We start from the raw sequence: 18239 nt of genomic DNA on the forward strand, positions 1-18239 counted from the left end.
GAATTAAACAGATTTTAAAATTTCACAGGAAGCAATTCAATATTTTTAGTCACTATTTATTTTTCTCGTTTTTAGTTCACTTATAAATAATTTATAAATGCTGGAGATGCAGTACACTCACAAAGAAAAACACAATCTTATCCCTTAGAAACCTTATGTATTTACTATATATGTCAACAGAGGACACTTGAAGTACTTTGCAAAAACAACTTCAGCCCTGATCTTCTACAAGTTGTATATATTCTTAGATTTGCATATACACCTTTAATAGGACTGCGTGCAGAAGAGGATGGGGTTGAGCATGTATTTTGTATGCCTTATACGCAGAATATGAGTTAAATTAAGGTGACATACTGAGGAGGAATGCTATGCTATGAAGTAGCCGTCTAAACTAAAACCTACTAATAAGCAGCATACACAAACACATTTAGCTTTCATTTGTGTATAAGTTTGGTGAAGAGTATTTATCTCTCAAAGTGGGCTGACAAGTCTATTTTATGCAGTTGCTTGTATTATATCTGTTATTTATTAAAGTATTTTAATTCCTCAAATAAGAACCCAAGAACTGCACAAGCATTTGTAAAGGCTATAATGAAATTGATTTTAAATAGTGGAAATTGTTTTCACATTTCAAGTCTTTGCATAGCTAAATTGGAGAAGAATTATTTGCCCTACATGAGAGGAGAGTGTATGTTTGTCTGAGAAATTAATTAGCTAGAACAGGGTTGAAATGGCTAAAAAAAAGGGTTAAATGTCAGTTTGGATTTTAATTCCTGGTTCTAGTCAACTCTGGAAACTTTGGAGGAATAATATTTCAGGATTTATTTCTGATAAATCAGACTATAAAACTCAACCCTAATGAGAAATCTTCTGGTTGCCCAGTTCAATCACAAAGAAATCATGCAAATATTTTTTTGAGAAAAAGTAGGATTAATTTTAAGGCAGTCTGAGTAGTTCTTGGAGAAGAGTCTCTGTTAAGTTGATAAGGCTGGTTTTTAACCAAAATATATATATATATGTATATATATATATATATATATATATATATTCAGAACTTTAATTGTTAGCATGATTTATCTGTTTTCTGTTCAGTAGATGAAGACAGCAAAAATAAGTAAACTGCAGCAGAAGACTTGTCCTTATGTGCTTGCAGTATTCTAAGTTGCTGTGAGAGAAACAGAACTCTGAATCCAAATCCTGCCAAGGAAGCTGAGAAGGAATGGATTTTCAAGTATTATATGTTAGCACGTCAATGCATTAGACTACTACAGTGCAAGTGATTACAGAATCACAGAATGTTTGAGGCTGGAAGGCACCTCTGGAGAGCATCTAGTCCGACCTCACTGCCCAAAAACAAGTCAGCTAGGTTGCTCAGGACCTTGTCCAGTCACATGTTGAATATCTCCAAGGATGGAGATTCCACAACCTCTCTGGGCAACATGTTCCATTTTTTTACCACCCTCACAGTAAAAAAAAAAAAAATTCATATGTTTAACAAGAGTTTCCTATATTTCAGTTTTTGTCCATTGCCTCTTGTCCTGTTACTGGGCACAACTGAGAAGACTCTGCCTCCATCTTATTTTCTGCCCCATTAGATATTTACCCACATTGATAAGATCCCCCTGAACTTTCTCTTCTCCAGGCCAAACAGTCCCAGCTCCCTCACCCTCTTCTCACATGAGAGATTCTCCAGTCCCTTCATCATTTGCATGGCCCTTTGCTGGACTCTCTCCAGTATGTCAATGTCTCTCTCATACTGGGGAGTCCAGACCTGGACCTAGCAGTCCGTTTGTGGCGTCCCCAGTGGTGAATAGAGGGCAAGGATCACCTCCCTCGACCTGCTGGTAACGCTTTTCCCAAGGCAGCCCAGGGGGCTGTTGACCTTCATTGCCACAAGGGCACATTGCTGGTTTACGTCCAACTTCTCCACCAGGATCCCCAGATCTTCTGCTGCAAAGCTGATCTCCATCCAGCTGGCCCCCTGCCTTTACTAGAACTTGATGATTCAACCTGCCTTCCAGAGTCTGCCATGGCAGATTTAGTGGCAGAATCAGACATTTGTTGAATAATTTGGGTTGCAAAATAAAATAATGATAAAGAACTTAATAATGTTAGTGAAATATTAAAACTCTATGAACACCGTTATTAAAAGTAGCTGCTTTCCTGTCTGGCTTTGACTTTTCAAAATTCTAAACACCAGACGAGTTACATATTCATGCTTTTTGAGTTTCTTAAAATGAGCCAAGATATGCTGGTGTGATAGTTTCTAAAGACGCTAAACCTCTTAATTTCATATGGAAAGTATCGGACCTAAAGATCCTGTAGCACCTCGCAAATTCAGGGCACTGAATTTTGCTTCAGATCGCTTTTGTTTCAGCGATGTTCTCTCATTAAGCTTTATTCTATAGGTATTTTAAAGTTCTAAATACAAACATAAGCATACAGCAATCAAAACAGTACTTAACTTCTGATCATCTCTGCCAAGTGCACAGTCATCCAATAGTATCATAACTGATCTAAGTACTAAGGTGCGAAACTCTATGTTGCTGAAGGATAGTTAGATGATGTAAATAGCTTTTTGTGTTTTGCAGTAAAAGCACACTTTTGTTGTGCTTGATGCAGAAGCAGGAGATGAAGGTATTCTTTTATTGAAGCAAACATGTGGAAAATTGCTCTAGATTGTTATAGTACAGAGCATCTCCCCTGAAAGGAGTGAGGTTCATCTATAGGGCAAGCTCTAACTGTGGCACTCTATTGGGGTTACTCCTAGACTATGTGGTCAAAGCAAATAACGTCATGTCCATCTAAACTGTTATAACCATGAGAGTGGCACATTTTCTCATCTATAGTGTTATATTCTAAACTGTCACTAGGCATTAACTCAGTCACTGGTGAAGTCCTACCACCTAGAGATGAACCCTGCCTCAAAATGATGTTTTCCACTTCAGTGCTACTCCTGCAGCAATTACTGGGTCATTAATATCATTGCATGCAATTAGTGACAGTAGAACGAGCAAGGGATTTGTTATTTATTTAATATGAACTTTTACTATAACCCTTTCTTATCCAAGTGCTGCATACAAAAACCAGAGAGATTTTCAGGGTAGATGAACATCCTTGCAGAGTGATGTTGAGTTTGTATGCTACAGAAAATATGTCCTCATTTAATGTTAAAGCTGCAGCTTTTGTTTCCAGCAAGCCTGCTTGTCATTAGCAACAATCAGTGTAACTTGAATGCTAACTAATTCTATTAGTTCTGTTCAGCTGAACTGTTAAGCAGAGCTTGCTGTGGTAGTGGAGGGAGATTTCTTTCCATCCATGAGAGGCTTCTGGCACTTAGTGTGCTGGGAGGAAGGGTAAACTGTATAAAATATCTGTTCGTGGCTGATGAAGTTAACTAGCTAGTAATCTGTTTTAGATGCATACATTCTGATGTATGTTGACTACATCATAGTTAGTGGGCTTACATCTGCCATGGGTACTTCAGCACTCACAAATATATAATTTGTTTATGTAAACTGGAAGCAACCATGTGTACAGTAGATCATTATCTGACATTTCTCACAGTATGAGAAATATGTAACTGGCATATTTTTTTATAAAAGCTTAGCTAAAATGAAAGATATAAAGTATCATTTGTAGCAGTATAATATTGAGATATTTTTATTTTTTGTTTTTCCAATCAATTCTGTATCTTTCCAAAATATTTTTTGAAAAGGGACGTTTGGCAGCCGTGAAGGAGGATTTTGTTGTAAGTAGGTGGATGCTGTGGCCTTCCTTAATGGATAATAATGCAGCAAATAGTTTACTGTTTAGTACACTTAAGGTGTGGTATCCCTTAACCTAGAGATAAAAATGGTGCTGTTTTCTTCCCACAGTGAGAGGCGGCAGCAGCCAGTTGAATCTGACAGCTTTCTAGATACTTTCTGACTCTGTGGTACTCACTGTCTTTTTTTTCTCTCAATGCAAAGGAAAAGACTTTGTTTAAAAACAGAGAAGGAGCTTTTCTTTTTTACCACCTATATTCTTCTTATATGATACCACATCTCTCTAGAATTAGTAGAATCATTCTGAATGTAGGAAAGGGGGGAAATTTTACAAAAATTACCTATTTTGTGAGTCATACTCGGGAGAGAGTTCTCATTTGGATGACATGACATGTGGACAGCAGATTGTATGGATTTTCAAAGACAAGCCTGGAATTAAACAGTTGGTATATATGAGGTATTTACAAAGGTGTATTCCACTACAGAACTGGTTGGCTCTGGCTTGTGGGTGTTCTCCACACTGCACCCCAATAAAAACATTAAACAGTAGTAATATCTGTCCTTCTCTTGACATTTGAAAATAAATGGAGAATTTTATAGAGAATTTTGTAAAGAACACTATATCATTAGTCCCATTTCTAAGTACAAGTCACATTGTTAGCATTTGGAAAAGATACAGAATAAAGTAGTGATTAGAAAAGTGGATCACAAAATTTCACTGCAGAGCTTTTGCCCTCTTACAGATAAGAGGCCTGTTTTTTGTTTTACTTTGTTTTGTTCTGGTTTTAGCCTGATTGGGCTGCTTGTTGTATTGCTGTTTACTTCCTCTGCAGCAAATAACTTGTGGATCCCGTTCAGATATAAATTCTGAGTCTTACAATGTAGAACATTAATTAAAAAAAAGATAAGGATGAGAAGCGTTGAAGAAGAAGGGAGAATTCCTCTTGTCCTTCCCTTTACATAGAATTTTTACTTTGTTTATAGTTAGTCAGCAGAGAAAACGGCTGGCTTCGGAAGTATTAATAAACACTCCAGAAGCTTTAGTTTAAGAACAGATCTATATTAATATGAAGAAATGTGTGGATGAGAGATTGAGCGAATGGTGAGTTTCTGAATGGTGTTTAGATTGAGTAGCTCATCACAAAATCCTGCTGCCACCTCAACTTAGCAAGTAGGACAAATAAAAAAAAAAAGGTAGACATGTTAGAAAAACGCAAAATGATTAGTAAACTACTTTTTTGTTTATACATATTTCACAATTGTCTCAGGGTCCTACATTATATATACTACATTAATTGAGCAAATTCAGTAGCTTTTTGTCTTTTTAATTAAAGATTCTTTTTCTGTCTCTGTAAGATCCATAGAAAAATAAGGATGTGGTTGTATTGTTTCAGCACAAAAAGTTAAACAAAGGAAGTCTCCAGTCTGCAGATAGAAACAAAGCTATATATTGACAGTACTCAGTGCAAACATTCATAATGCAGTTAAATTTTAGCAGAGTTGAGTTTGAAGTTTGGGACTACTGGTAGTTACATTTTGAAAGCCAGTTTGTTAAAAAAACAAAAAATTAAAAAAAAAAAAAAGGAAGGTGTCAATATCACTCTGAATGTTTGTAACTACAAACAAGGGTAAACCATTAGTTGCTTGTAGTTGAAACTGTGTATTTTATCTTCTCTCTAAACTTTGTGGAGCTCACCCAACGCAGTATTTGCCAGCCTACCTGTTCTTTGGCCTGAACGATTTTTGTTAGTTGTTTCAGATCTCCATACAGGTCTGGCATTGGTACTAAGTGGAGGAAAAAAAAAAGAGAATTTTATTTCAGTTAATTAAAATGCTCTTTCTGTTACCTCAGCTGCCTTGTTCTTCATCCCTGGCTAGCGTAGAAACAGCCTTCGTGTTGTGATCTGTGATTTGTGGTTTATGAGTATGTGATTTTTGGTGTTCTCAAACCTGTCCCATAAATTTAGATAATTTATGGGAAAGAAGAATTATTTATTTGGCTCTTTACTAAGAAAGTCATTAAAAGGAGCAAAAGTAGATGAAAGCAGTCAGAGCACACACACATGAAGCCTGGCAAAATAATGTTCTATTATTTAATAAAACAAAAAAAACCTCAAAAGCCTTACATGTGCTTAGTAATCCTTTGACTGCATACTAGATCAAGAGCAGCTTTGCGTTAAGAGTAACTTTTTACTACTGTTGGATCTAAAGCTTTCACAGATTTTTGTTACGGCAGTGTTTAGGCTTTTCCATTTCATTTCTGTGCACAGAAACAGCACAGCTGAGCAAAAGTGGAGATAGATACGGTTGTATGATTTTATTTAGCTCTGATTTTAAGAAACTTATTTAGTGACGCTGATTGTAAGCAGTGTTTCAGACAAAGATAGAGGAACTAGAGATGACTACTACTAGACAGTAGTGATCTTCCTTAAAGAAACCTGTAATTCTCTTCTCCCTGCCTTCTTAGTGGATCCACACCAGTATCAATTAATTCCTGATGACACCTTCAGTGATATATTTTTGATAAGATAGTTAGTTAAATGGCTTATATCATCCAGCACACCGAGTGGGGACAAAACCAGTTTTGCCCTCACCATCAGTTTGATATCACTTATTCGTTCCTATAGTCTCTGATTCGTTTAGTTAACATAGGAAAAGTAAAAGGGACGATCACAATTTCCCTCTTCAGGCATGTGGTCCATTTCATATGTAAGCTGAAGAATTAAATTAGTTATGAAGTTGTGTTGATTCAAAGGATATGACATTTAATTTGGCAACTAGCTAATGTTTTTCATAAGCCTAAAACATGAAAGCCTAGTAGTAATTGTGACTGAAGTAAGAGGCTGAGATTTTAGTCTACCGGTGTTTTCTTTTAAGTAATTGTGTTGGCATTTTTTAATTTTGTAATGTATATTTTTAAGAGTGAAGGAAGTCAAATTTTTGTGACTCTGCCTTCATTTCTAATCTCTTTGTGAATGAAAAGCTATATACAGGCACAAATCCAGCAGCTTAATTCTCCATCTGATTAGAGCAATGTTACCAACCTGATAGGCTGAAAACAGCCAAGATCCATGCAGTGGCTTAGCCTCCTGGGAGGCAGAGTAATAACAATCAAATGAAGACATATTAAAATGTAATATTACTTCCTCTCCGTAGGGACTGTGTAAGAATCATAGCCAGGAACTGTTCTTGTCAGCTGATTCTGTTTCGCTCACTCATTCCCTGCCTCTGCATTTATGACTAATACATTTCATACAATAAACAGAGCTTGTGAAGTTTTAAAATAAATGTAAAAGACCATACATTGATTTCCATGATTTCCATATATATGTGTGTGTGTGTGTGTGTGTGTGTGTGTGTGTGTGTGTGTGTGTGTGTGTATGTATGTATAACCAAGGGAAGGCAGAACTGGTATTGTATGCTTTGGTCTGAATAATTTCCTTACATCTTATGGTAAGGGAGGTAAGTGTAAGTATGTAAGTAAGGCAGTATTTTATGAAACTGAAAATGTACGTTAACTTCTCCAAAATAAGATTGCATCAGGAGACTCAACCATAATTTTGTAAGAATTCAGTTTTTCTGAAAGTTGAAAACCCAAACTTAACATTCCTTATAAAATAACAGCTGCTGTTGACTTCAAGGAATGCCGACACATGCTATTAATACAGGGCTCAAACATGATTTTTTTACTTACTGATGAAAATATTGCCTGTAAATTATTCTGATTTTGTCAGGAAATGTCAAAATTAACAGAGGCTTTAGGGCCATTACATGTGTTTATTTGTAGGTATGGATAAACTGTTGACTGAATAATTCAGTGTGCTTTTGACTGTAATTAATAGAAGTGTTGCCATTGGCACCAGTGGAACAGGACAGCTCTCAGAAAATCAGCAGTACCTATCCATCAAAAGATTAAAAAATATTTTGTTGACTGATTGGCGACATTGTACTTTCTTCCAGTTTCCAATATGCTGCTATATTAATATAAAGTGAAGTGTGTGATGCTGAGAACATTTAATATTCATGATCAACTTTGTATTAATCATTAAATATGTTTAGTAATGTTACTATTTAGGTAGCATCTGTTCTTCTTAGCAGAGAGTCGTATATGGTAGTTCATGTGTGAGTAAACGCTTCTAAAGTATATCCATGTTCAGACCCAAATATATACATTTAAAAAAAAAGTATTCTTTTTTTCCTGAATGGAAGTTCTAAAATTTGATCACATAAATGCATGTGAGAGTAGCATTTCCCTTTTAGACATGAGGAATTAGTGATATGTTTCTTTTACACCCTAAACAGATAGAGTTTTGGGTTTTTAATATAACATCAATGTACCCAGAACTCTAGGTACTGGGTTACTTTCCTGCAGGACTGTAAGTGTAATGGAGGAGCTTGGATCATAGTGGGTATAATTTTCACTTGGAGATCAATACAGAAAGACAGCTGCAAGTGTTTGAGGAATATTTTGTACTTGCTCCCTTCTCTGACTTATGCACACTAAACTGTCAAGGGGTGTTAGCAGTATAAAGCTGTTTCTCTGATGTCCCAGATTACTTCTCTCTCTCCATGCAGCTTTTTGAAGCTTAAAACTGTGTGTTTAAAACTACCCACTTTTTTCCTGGTACGCCAGGGATATGTGAGGTTATATATTTCGATAGTCTTAATGAATTTTGAAAAATAATTTCCTCTGGTGGCCTTGGGTAATCGTTGGTTTAATTACAGGGAGAAGCGGAGATTGAAACTTCGCTTTGTCACTGAAACTCTCCTCTTTGAAAATTCTCCATTCCTCAGGATGTAGCACTCTCTACTCTGAGCTATAACCTAAGCTTTCAGAAAACCCCTTGAAGAACTGTGGAAACGTGAATACTTCTGCAAATTCATTCATCTAACATCAAAGCTATGGAAGCATTCTTTTAGCAAGCGAGGCAGATTGAACTCTTGCAGGCACACAACCAGTCATTGTACATTCGGGCCTTCATTTGCAGACTGTATTTGAAGTAATTTTGCATTCTTTTTGCCATCTGACTTTTCTTATTCTATGCTGAGGTCAGACTGCATCCTCTGCGTCTTATTGTGGTCTCCTGCACTGTAGGTTAAATGGATAGGCTTTTAAAGAGTAAAAAGGCATTGATGTTCAGAAGAATCAGCACTCTATTCAATTAAAATCAAGTAGAAGGTGTTTAAAGAGATGTGAACCCCCGTAGCCGAGATGAAAAAACAAATGACAACAAAAAAGCAAGACAAAGTCGGTGTTTATTAGTTGTGCTTTTAGCTGATGCTCAGCTTTGGTATTGCTATTTACTGCTTTTTTCCCCCTGTCCTTGTGCTGGTACATTGGCAAATAGGTCATAAAAAACACTTTCAGCAAAGACACATTTGATTTATGTCCAGAACTGGTTCTTAGTATTGATTTTTTTTTCCCCTCTGGAAAAAAACAAAAGAAAACAAAACTATATGTCTCCATTATTTTCTGAGCCAGGCAATGCAGTGGCACATTTCAGATCTGCTTTTATCTTAAATTACTCATTGTGCTTTTTTATATTTTAAAAAGTTTTTTTGAAAGTTAGAAAAAAAAAGAAGTTTCAGGTACTTCCATTGTCACGTTTTCACAGTGGGTCGAGAGCAAGAGGAGGTGTTGGGAGGGCCCACGTATAAGGGAAAAGGACCGGTAGGAAAAGAAAGCACAGTCTGGGCAGTTTGTATGGTGGCTGTAATTTGAGTTAGTCACAAAAGAGGCAGAAGGGGAACAAAAACAAGAAGTAGATCAAAGGCTAGGAAGCAGCGGTATGGGGTTTATATCTTTACGGCTAGAGAGAAGATTAGAGCAAGAAAAATACTACCATGGGGCTAGGAAGACATTGTGAAGGAAAAAGGAAACATACATAGACTACATTTGAAAGAAAATCCCCAAGAAAGGCGAAAGAGAAGGAAGGAGAATTAAAAACAAAGATCTGAACAGTGTGAAGTCCTTGTTGAATTAGATCCCTAGCTGAAAAGAGAGAGGCTGGAAGTAGAAAAGTGCTGCTTAAGCAGTTCATCAGAGCCACGGCAAGCAGCAAGCTCTGTTATCTCTTATTTTCCATTTGTTTTGTTTTCAGTCGGTGGCCTGGAATCGGTGTGTGTGCTTGCATCTGTTTGTGTGTGTGTTTCGGGACTCGAATAAATAGCGCCAAGAAATGACGAGGGTACGAGATGAAATAGATCCGGGATCCGCACACGCTTGCGGGGGCTGCGGTGTTGTTATTCGCCTGCCTGGCTAGTCGGCGGTCGTTATTTTCAGGGTAGCGAGTGTAGCTTATGAGCCTAACCTGGTCTTTACGCTCTGAATATACCGGGAAAGATAGCCGGCGTAAGAAAAAAACAAAGCCAAACCAAAAAAACCCCAATGCATTCCCTAAATAATGGCGATGTAGCTGACTGGCCACGGTGTGTGAGCTTTGCCACCGTTATGGTGAGGCCAGTGCATTTGTCTCACCGGGCTCCGGCTCGCCCAGGTCCCCAGGGTGGTGTGGCTGGGGCTCCCCAGCCCTCACAGCTGGGGAGCTGCAGAGTTTTTTTCCAGCAGCTGGTTGGGTTTGTAAGCAAGAGCTGGCTCCGTGCTGCTCTGGGCTGGAGCGCGCGCACGTACCCCCGCGACTGCGTGACTCAACGTTTTGGATTCTCCAAGGGAGCTGGGCTTCACACATAAATCGCTTTGCAACGTCTGTCCGCAGTGAGCTTGCGCGGGGGTGTGCAGTTCGAGCAAGCACGTAGATAAGCGCGAACAATATAAACACCGGGGAAAGCACCCATTTGTTTGTGTAAGCTAAAAGGTTTCTGTGAGAATAGAACATATCCCCCCGCCGCCTCCGCAAATGCTCCTGAACGCTGAGGAAAGTGAGATTGTACTTTAAAATATTAAATGGTTTTCCAATCAGTGCAGAATCTCAGCTTTCACCTGGGTCTTTTGTATGTGTTCACTTCTTCCAGCAGGAGATTTGTAATAGAGGAAGCAGGTGTAACATGGTGATTATAAAGATATGGCTTTAAAAAAAAAAAAAAGGTGATTTTTCAGTGCTTTGCTCCTTTGAGCCTGCCAGGGCTTTCTTTTCAGCCGACTCCATCACCTTTTAGGAAGGTGCTCTGTTTTTGTCCAAGGCAGTCAGTCAGTCAATTGTGCGTAGAAAAAAAGTTGCTGGGTAAATCTGAAACCTTGATAACACGTTCCTCCATTTGTATATATTGTACAGCTTACCAATGTATTCATTCCTTTGGCTTTCAACATTTCACAACTTTCCATAGGTCAACCTGCGCAACAAGAACAGGTCCTGCTAGATTAAAAGAGTTTATGCTTTTAGACACTCATGTTCACATCACTTTGCCTGTTGATTTCCTGATTTTTATTTTATTTTTTTTATTTTTATTTTTTTTTAATCAGCAACATCAAATGGGTCTTTGGAGGGCCTGGATAACCAGGAGGGAGGGGTGTGCCAGACAAAAACCATGAAGATCCTCATGAAAGTTGGACAAGGTAAAGACCATCTGCTGTTTCATGAAATCACTTTGATCAGTGTCAGTATCCCTTTAGTTTTCAGGCTTCTTTTAATAGTGTAGAACAGAGAGCAAACCGAGTCTAGTGTGGTCGTTCCTCCCTTATAGTCTGAAAGCAGAGCCTATTTTCTGTTCCTCAGCTACTGACAGATTTCTGCAGGAGGAGGGTTAGTGTAATAAGATCGCTTCATTGGAGAGCTCCCTAGAAGGAAAGGTCACCTGGGACTAACGTGTTTCGATCATTTTTATTTTTATTTTAAAAACAAAAGCCACAACGTCACTATTCAAAATTATTTAAAATAAATGAAAGGAGGGAAGCTAATATTTCTATAGTTTGCTTGTTATAAATTCTGATTACAGAGAGGTTATTGTTCATTGTCTCTTTTCGTATATAGATAACCTATTGTGCAGAAAGAAAGAATTATTCTTCTAAGTACAAGTTGGTTTAGTAGTCAATCAGCTTCCTCGGTTAAACTGAAATGTCATCTGCAAAGCTTTTCTTACCAATTACAGGAATCCCTATAGTTTCTGCAGATGGCCTCACAATTTGAACCTCTGAAATAACTAATATAACCATTTTACTTTAAAAGGAAAATTACATTCTTATATCTCATAGTCCTTTGCATAAAGATTCTTCTGTTCAAAGCTATTCATGTCTCATGAGATACATATAACCGGCTTATAAAGCTTAACATCATCAAACATCTAAGTTGCAGTGAATCATTTTTCTTTCTCACAGATCCCAATTCTGCTGGGTTACCTCGGAATACAGATCCGACGAAACGCCCCGAACAGGAAGCTGGTACCAACGGGAAAAGTTCCACGACGAGTCCATTTGTGAAGGATCATTCAGGTAGATATTGTGGCATTTTGACCTGGGAAGTGGCTCTGACAGATTTCCTCCTTTGTCCCCAAGTGTATTTTTATTTTAGCACCGAAATGTGATAAAATAAATATTTTCATACTGAGATGAAGCAAAAATGAGTTCTGATGCTCCAATGGATAGTATCTAGGAGCTTTAAGTTTTGGCAATAGCTACTCTTTCTCCTTTCACTTTGCAGTTGAAGTTAATTACATCTTATAAGAATATCACTCATTTACAGGAAAGTTTTTGTATAGGACATTCTCTAAGCAGCTTTACGATGGTAAGTGCTGCCTTACATTTAGTACTCTGGCAGATGAAAGACTCTCTCTGTCTTTCTCTTCCCGTATAATACATTATGAAGTGGTTCTCGACAGCCGTTTATAAAGTTTATTTCAAGACACCTCTAATTAATGCCCTGATCTTTTAACTGATCATATAAAGTCTACGCATGAAGGAGTAGTCCTTCACTAAATTAAAAGTGGGTTTTTATTTTTTAATAATTAGCTTGACAAGATGAACTGATGGTCCCAAACAAATATCTTCAAAATGCATTTTACACATTAGGTGAACAAAAGCAAAAAACAACTCTTAAGGTCTCTGGAAGAAAATTCTGTGAATTTGGAATGTTACAGAGCAAAACTTGCTGCGAGTTGATTTGGAGGGTCTCAAAAATGGCTTCAAGTTTTCCTTGCTAGCTACATCATTTTTTACCAGGCTAATGAATCTTTGATGTGGCAGTTGTTGCGCAGGCTTCAGCAATTTCATGTTAAGGTTACGGCTGGAAAAGTTCATAGTTATGTGAACTTAGGGTCTGTAGTATTATTCTTCTGGGAGTGAGCATCAAGAGAGGGAAGAGTTATTTCAAACTTTCAAGTGAGGGAGTGTCAGGTGAACGTTCATTTAGTTCTTGTGACAAACTGATAATGTGATGGCGCCAAATATTCAGCAGGCTATTGAGCATGTGAGCTTTTCCCAGCTTCCATATATGTGTTTTTTTATTATTATTTTATTAGTAGTATAAGTTAAGTAATACACACAGATATATGTCATAACCCTTTCGCCTATCTCCCACACTGCCTCAAGCTCCTTTGTTTCGTTTGCAAGCAAGAAGAGTCTACGTAAATAGGCTCTGAGAGCTGTTTAACTTAAATCAATATCTAAAAAATAAAATAGCGGAACAGTGTGACACTGAACAGTGCCAGTTGTCCTGAGAATTTGCATTTCCCTGTGTTACTTCCCCCTTGAAGTTCTGTCTCACCCCTCTTGAGCTGGCCAGCATCTATTCAAAGATGCAGTGTGCATCAAAGGCTGCCTTGTCAACGCCAGTCCCTGCTGCTGATGGATGATGATGTATGAAACAGTGTGGTTTGGGAGCAGCATAAAAGTGAGACCAGCAGACACACAGTCTTGTTTAATATTGATTGCTGACTACGGCTGTTTGCATTTAGCTATCTAACAGGGTAATTGGTTTGTCAAAGTTTAGCTGTCAGTTAATTCTTCCGGTCTTGCTTACTCCACACATTTTTTAAAAGCGTAAATTGGTTGCAGGATGGCAATAACTTTTATCTATTGTATTTCTGTTCTTTCTAGGATCTAGCACAGATGGCAGTAAGGCTGGGCATTCCAGTATACTGGGTTCAGAGGTGGCCTTATTTGCAGGGATTGCATCAGGGTGCATCATTTTCATCGTCATCATCATCACTTTGGTGGTTCTTTTATTGAAGTACCGAAGAAGACACAGGAAGCATTCCCCGCAACACACTACAACTCTCTCACTTAGTACATTAGCCACCCCAAAACGCAGTGGCAACAACAATGGTTCTGAGCCCAGTGACATTATCATTCCTCTAAGGACTGCAGACAGTGTCTTTTGCCCCCACTATGAAAAGGTCAGCGGCGACTATGGACATCCGGTGTATATAGTTCAAGAGATGCCTCCTCAGAGTCCAGCAAACATTTATTACAAGGTCTGAGAAACATAAAACCAACTCCGTGGTACAGTTGAGTCAAAGAGGAAACTTACTGGTCAAATGCTTTCTGTTGGGGTTTGTGATGATGCCTTGTGCGCTAGTATTGACTCAAGCACAGGGGAGAAAAGGCGACAGCTGTTTCTCCAAGAGCCAACTTGAGCTGGACAGCTTACCTAGTCTGTAGAATTCCTATCTCAGTGAAGTATTCACTAAAAGCTGGAAGACTTTAATGTAGAAGATACCCATTCTGATTGCTGTACTCTTGTTACATTCATCATCCTCAAAGCCATGTGCTGCAGGCATTCAGGCATGTACAAAAGCCAAGGGAAGATGGAGTGATCCATGGATGTTAATAGTTCCAGGCATCCTGGGAAGGTGCTCTAGGATATCAAGCTTGAAATGCAATCTTCTGACTTTTGTGTCTCTCTCAGTGCATACCGGATTTGTCACACAGACCTTGGTGTCTAAGTAAGACTTTTAAAGTTCTCTTGCTTTTAGTCCGTCACTGTTCCATTTATTTCTGTTATCTGGGGCTCTGCCATCCTTCACGTAAGATTTCCTTTCACTCCACCTCCTGAATCACTAATGGAACATTAATGTTTGGAGATCTGTGCTCCATCCATCTGCTACAGCAGCCTCACTTGAATGGGTAATACGTTTATAGAAATTGTGTTTGATAGTAAGGAGCCTTCCAGCCAAAAAGTTAGGCTGTCAACACAGTCAGGAGAGAGACTGGGTGGTGGAGGGAAGGGCTGACTGCAGTTGCAATTGAGTACTGCTGCCTCAGAAATAGAAGCTGGGAAGAAGAAACCATTTAGGTAGCACAGCACTTTGGTATGCTGAGTTTTAAGAGGCAGGTAGGAGACACAATAACACGCGCAGTGGATTAGGGCTGCATTTGAAGGAATTCATGGTTATCAAATACCAGTGTGCAGAAAAAAAGTACCTTCAATACAGTAGAACAAAGGGGTATTGTTAGTAAACGAACAAGCTTGGAGAGGACAAGACAATAGTAGGCCACTGAGGATATATTAGGGCAGGGCTGTTGTGGTACTGGCAATAAAACATACAGCTTTGAAGCTGTAGCAAAAATGTAGTCTGCTTTGGATGACTTTTAAGCAGACTCAGCTGCTATACTATCACATTATACTAAACACAGGGAAAGCATTTAAGAAAATAGCAGAGAGCCAAATCTGACCAAGATGATTATAAGCCAATGGGTCAAATGAGCTGTAATTCCATCGTTGATAAAGTTGTAGTTAAAAAAAAAAAAAAAAAACTTTCTTATTTCTAAAAATAAATCAGATTTTCTTCTGACTGAGCCTTTTGACACTTTGGTAGTGCTGTCCCTGCACAGTGAGTGTAGGTACTGTAACTGACACAGCAGTTCATTGGTGCTCTGTTGCAAAGTTAAAGCACATACGGCAAACCTCTTGCAGTCCATAAGAATAAAATAAATTATGACACTGAGATGGAGAAGGAAGATATGTCTTATTTATAATAGGTGTATAGAACACAAGGGATATAAAATGAGAATTTTTCTTTCTTTCTTACTTTTTTGTTTTGTTTTGTTTTTTTACTAATATATATTTTGAGATTGCACAGAATCTACACCAGAAGATGTGAAATTCATTTGCGGCAATTACATAGTCTTAACTTGTCATCATTTTATGCACACACACACACACACACACACACACACACGTGTATGTTTATGCATATATATTCAATTTTAAAAAAGGAAACTGCTTCTGGGAAAAACCAGCGACCATTTAAAAATAACAATAGTGAAATCATATACAAAAAGACCCGAAGCCCTTTAAAGGCATCTCATATAACAGAAAACTAGGAAATATAAGGCCCAGAATATCAGGAAATCAAATGTTACTGCATTGCATATTTAACAATGACAAGGTGTTCCGGAATTTATTTTCTGTGTTGTGTTTTCCCTTGCCTTATGGGCTGAAGTGTTCTGCAGATTTCATCGAGATTCATAGAGGGGGGTTTCAGGTTAAAGTTTTCTCTTTAGCATGATTATTCCCCCGAAGTCCCCACCTGAAAGAGGGGGGGGGGAAAAACCTCTACTTTTTTATGTGCTATGCAAAATAGACATTTTAACATAGTCATGTTACTATGGTAACACTTTGCTTTCTGATTTGGAAAGAAAATGTAGCAACAGCATTTTGGGGTTCTCAGGCTTCCAGTGAGCACCTGCAAGAAAAAAAAAAACAACAAGAACAACAAAAATGTCATAGAAATGATTACTCTCTCTGTTTCCTGAACCTGAAAATGATGTTGGGATGTTGGTCCAAAAGAGAGAAACAAAACAAAAAATCCCAACCCATGGTTCTGTGGAAGGTTACCATGGTGACTAACTACAGTACATATGTAATTCTTTTCAACAACCCTTCCTTTCTGTGAATCCATCCATACAAGGTTCTCTTGTAAGTCATTAAGATTTTATTTGGGGGAGGGGGAGAAAGGGCAAATGTGGGTTTACTGATTCTGATTTTTATTAAATCAAATCTACGCTTCATCAGTTAGCTACATTCTAGTTATGTACTAAACTGTGAAAAAAATCAGATGAATTGCTGAAGAGCAACCTGCAACCAACTGAAAAAAAATGTACTGTGCGTCTGTTTTGTGTCTGGTGCAGAATTATGACAATCTACCAACTGTTCCTTTATTTGACGTTGGTTCAGCTTTGAAAAGTTACTGTAAATGCCTTGCTTGTATGATCATCCCTAGTCACCCGACTTGGAATTTGCACCATCATGTCTAAGTGAAGATGCTGTAAATAGGTTCAGATTTACTGTATATGGATTTGGGGTGTTACAGTAGCCTTATTTGCCTTTTTAAATAAAAAAAAAATACATGAAAACAAGACAAAAATGGCTTTTCTTAACCAGATTGTGTATATAGAGCAATGTTGGTTTTTTATAAAGTCTGAGCAAGATGTTTTGTATAAAATTTGAATTTTGCAATGTATTTAGCTACAGCTTGTTTAAAGGCAGTGTCATTCCCCTTTGCACTGTATTGAGGAAAAAATGGTATAAAAGGTTGCCAAATTGCCGCATATTTGTGCTGAAATCGTGTACCATGAATATTTATTTAAGAATTTCTTTGTCCAGTTTGTAAGTAATACAGTATTATGCTTGAGTTATAAATAATTTCTTCTTTCTTTGTTTTTTTTTGTTTTGTTTTTTGTTTTGTTTTGTTTTGTTTTTAAACTAGCCGGTCATAATTTGAAATCTGCTTTAGTTCCACATTGCAGTTAGCTCCCAGAAAATGAAAATTATGAAAATCACATTCCACGTCTGTTTCGAACTGAATTTGTTCTTAAAAAAATAAAATATTTTTTTCCTATGGAAACCTTGCCTTCTAAGTATTTTCTTCTTTTATGCCATTTTTATTTTTCTTTTTTAAAAGATAAAAATGAATGAGAAAAACACCAGCCTCTCTCCCGCGCTCGCTCGCGCTCTCTCTCTTTCTCTCTCTCTTTCTACCCCGATTGCTAGTGGGTTATAAGGAAAGAAAGATCTTTATAATATACTGACTTCTGTAAACCTACTTCTTTTCCAGACTTTCTCTTATGTATATCATCAGATTATAAAATCCACATAGGAATCTTAAGCCCTTTGAAGTCAGTGGGCTTGTAGCAGGTGCAATAGCCAGGCCAGCTAGGAGATAAGATTATAACCAGGCAGATAATACCCAGAAATGATGGGGTGGGCTTATCTGCCTTGCTCTTGCAGGCAGAGCAAGAGAAACAAATATACCTGAACCCTTCTGGCCACTGTTGCTGTCCTTGCTTCTCCTGAGGAAAAAAAATGGCCAGGCTGAGGTGGTGGGGGTGAGCAAGAAGGGACAGGAGATGGAAGAAGCTGGGAGAAACAGGGAAGGGGTAGAAATGCCAAGATACCCATATGTCTCTATATGTTCTTTCAACGGGGCTTTTCAGTGCCCTGTCCCTGTTTTATGGTTATGAGTGAAGTGTTCTGAAATCACAGACCTGTTGGTAAAAGTCAAGTTAAAGAAGGTTGGGGCCAATATGTGCAGATAATGCAAGCCTTAATACAAGATCTGTGGTTGTGTTGCTCTCTG

At 38.0% G+C, this 18239-nt stretch overlaps 1 protein-coding gene across 1 annotated transcript in view; it reads left to right on the forward strand.

Annotated features, from left to right (window-relative positions):
- The window catches only part of EFNB2 (ephrin B2), a 46041-nt gene extending 28535 nt beyond the window's left edge, over positions 1–17506 (forward strand). The window contains exons 3-5 of the mRNA XM_068927628.1: positions 11188–11280; positions 12040–12153; positions 13756–17506. Of these exons, the coding sequence (XP_068783729.1) occupies positions 11188–11280; positions 12040–12153; positions 13756–14138 (590 nt within the window). The 3' untranslated portion in view covers positions 14139–17506. The remainder of the gene's footprint in view (positions 1–11187; positions 11281–12039; positions 12154–13755) is intronic.
- Positions 17507–18239: the final 733 nt, after the last annotated feature.

This window comes from Struthio camelus, chromosome 1, assembly GCF_040807025.1.
Source record: "Struthio camelus isolate bStrCam1 chromosome 1, bStrCam1.hap1, whole genome shotgun sequence".
In the NCBI taxonomy this organism is placed as follows: Eukaryota; Metazoa; Chordata; class Aves; order Struthioniformes; family Struthionidae; genus Struthio; species Struthio camelus.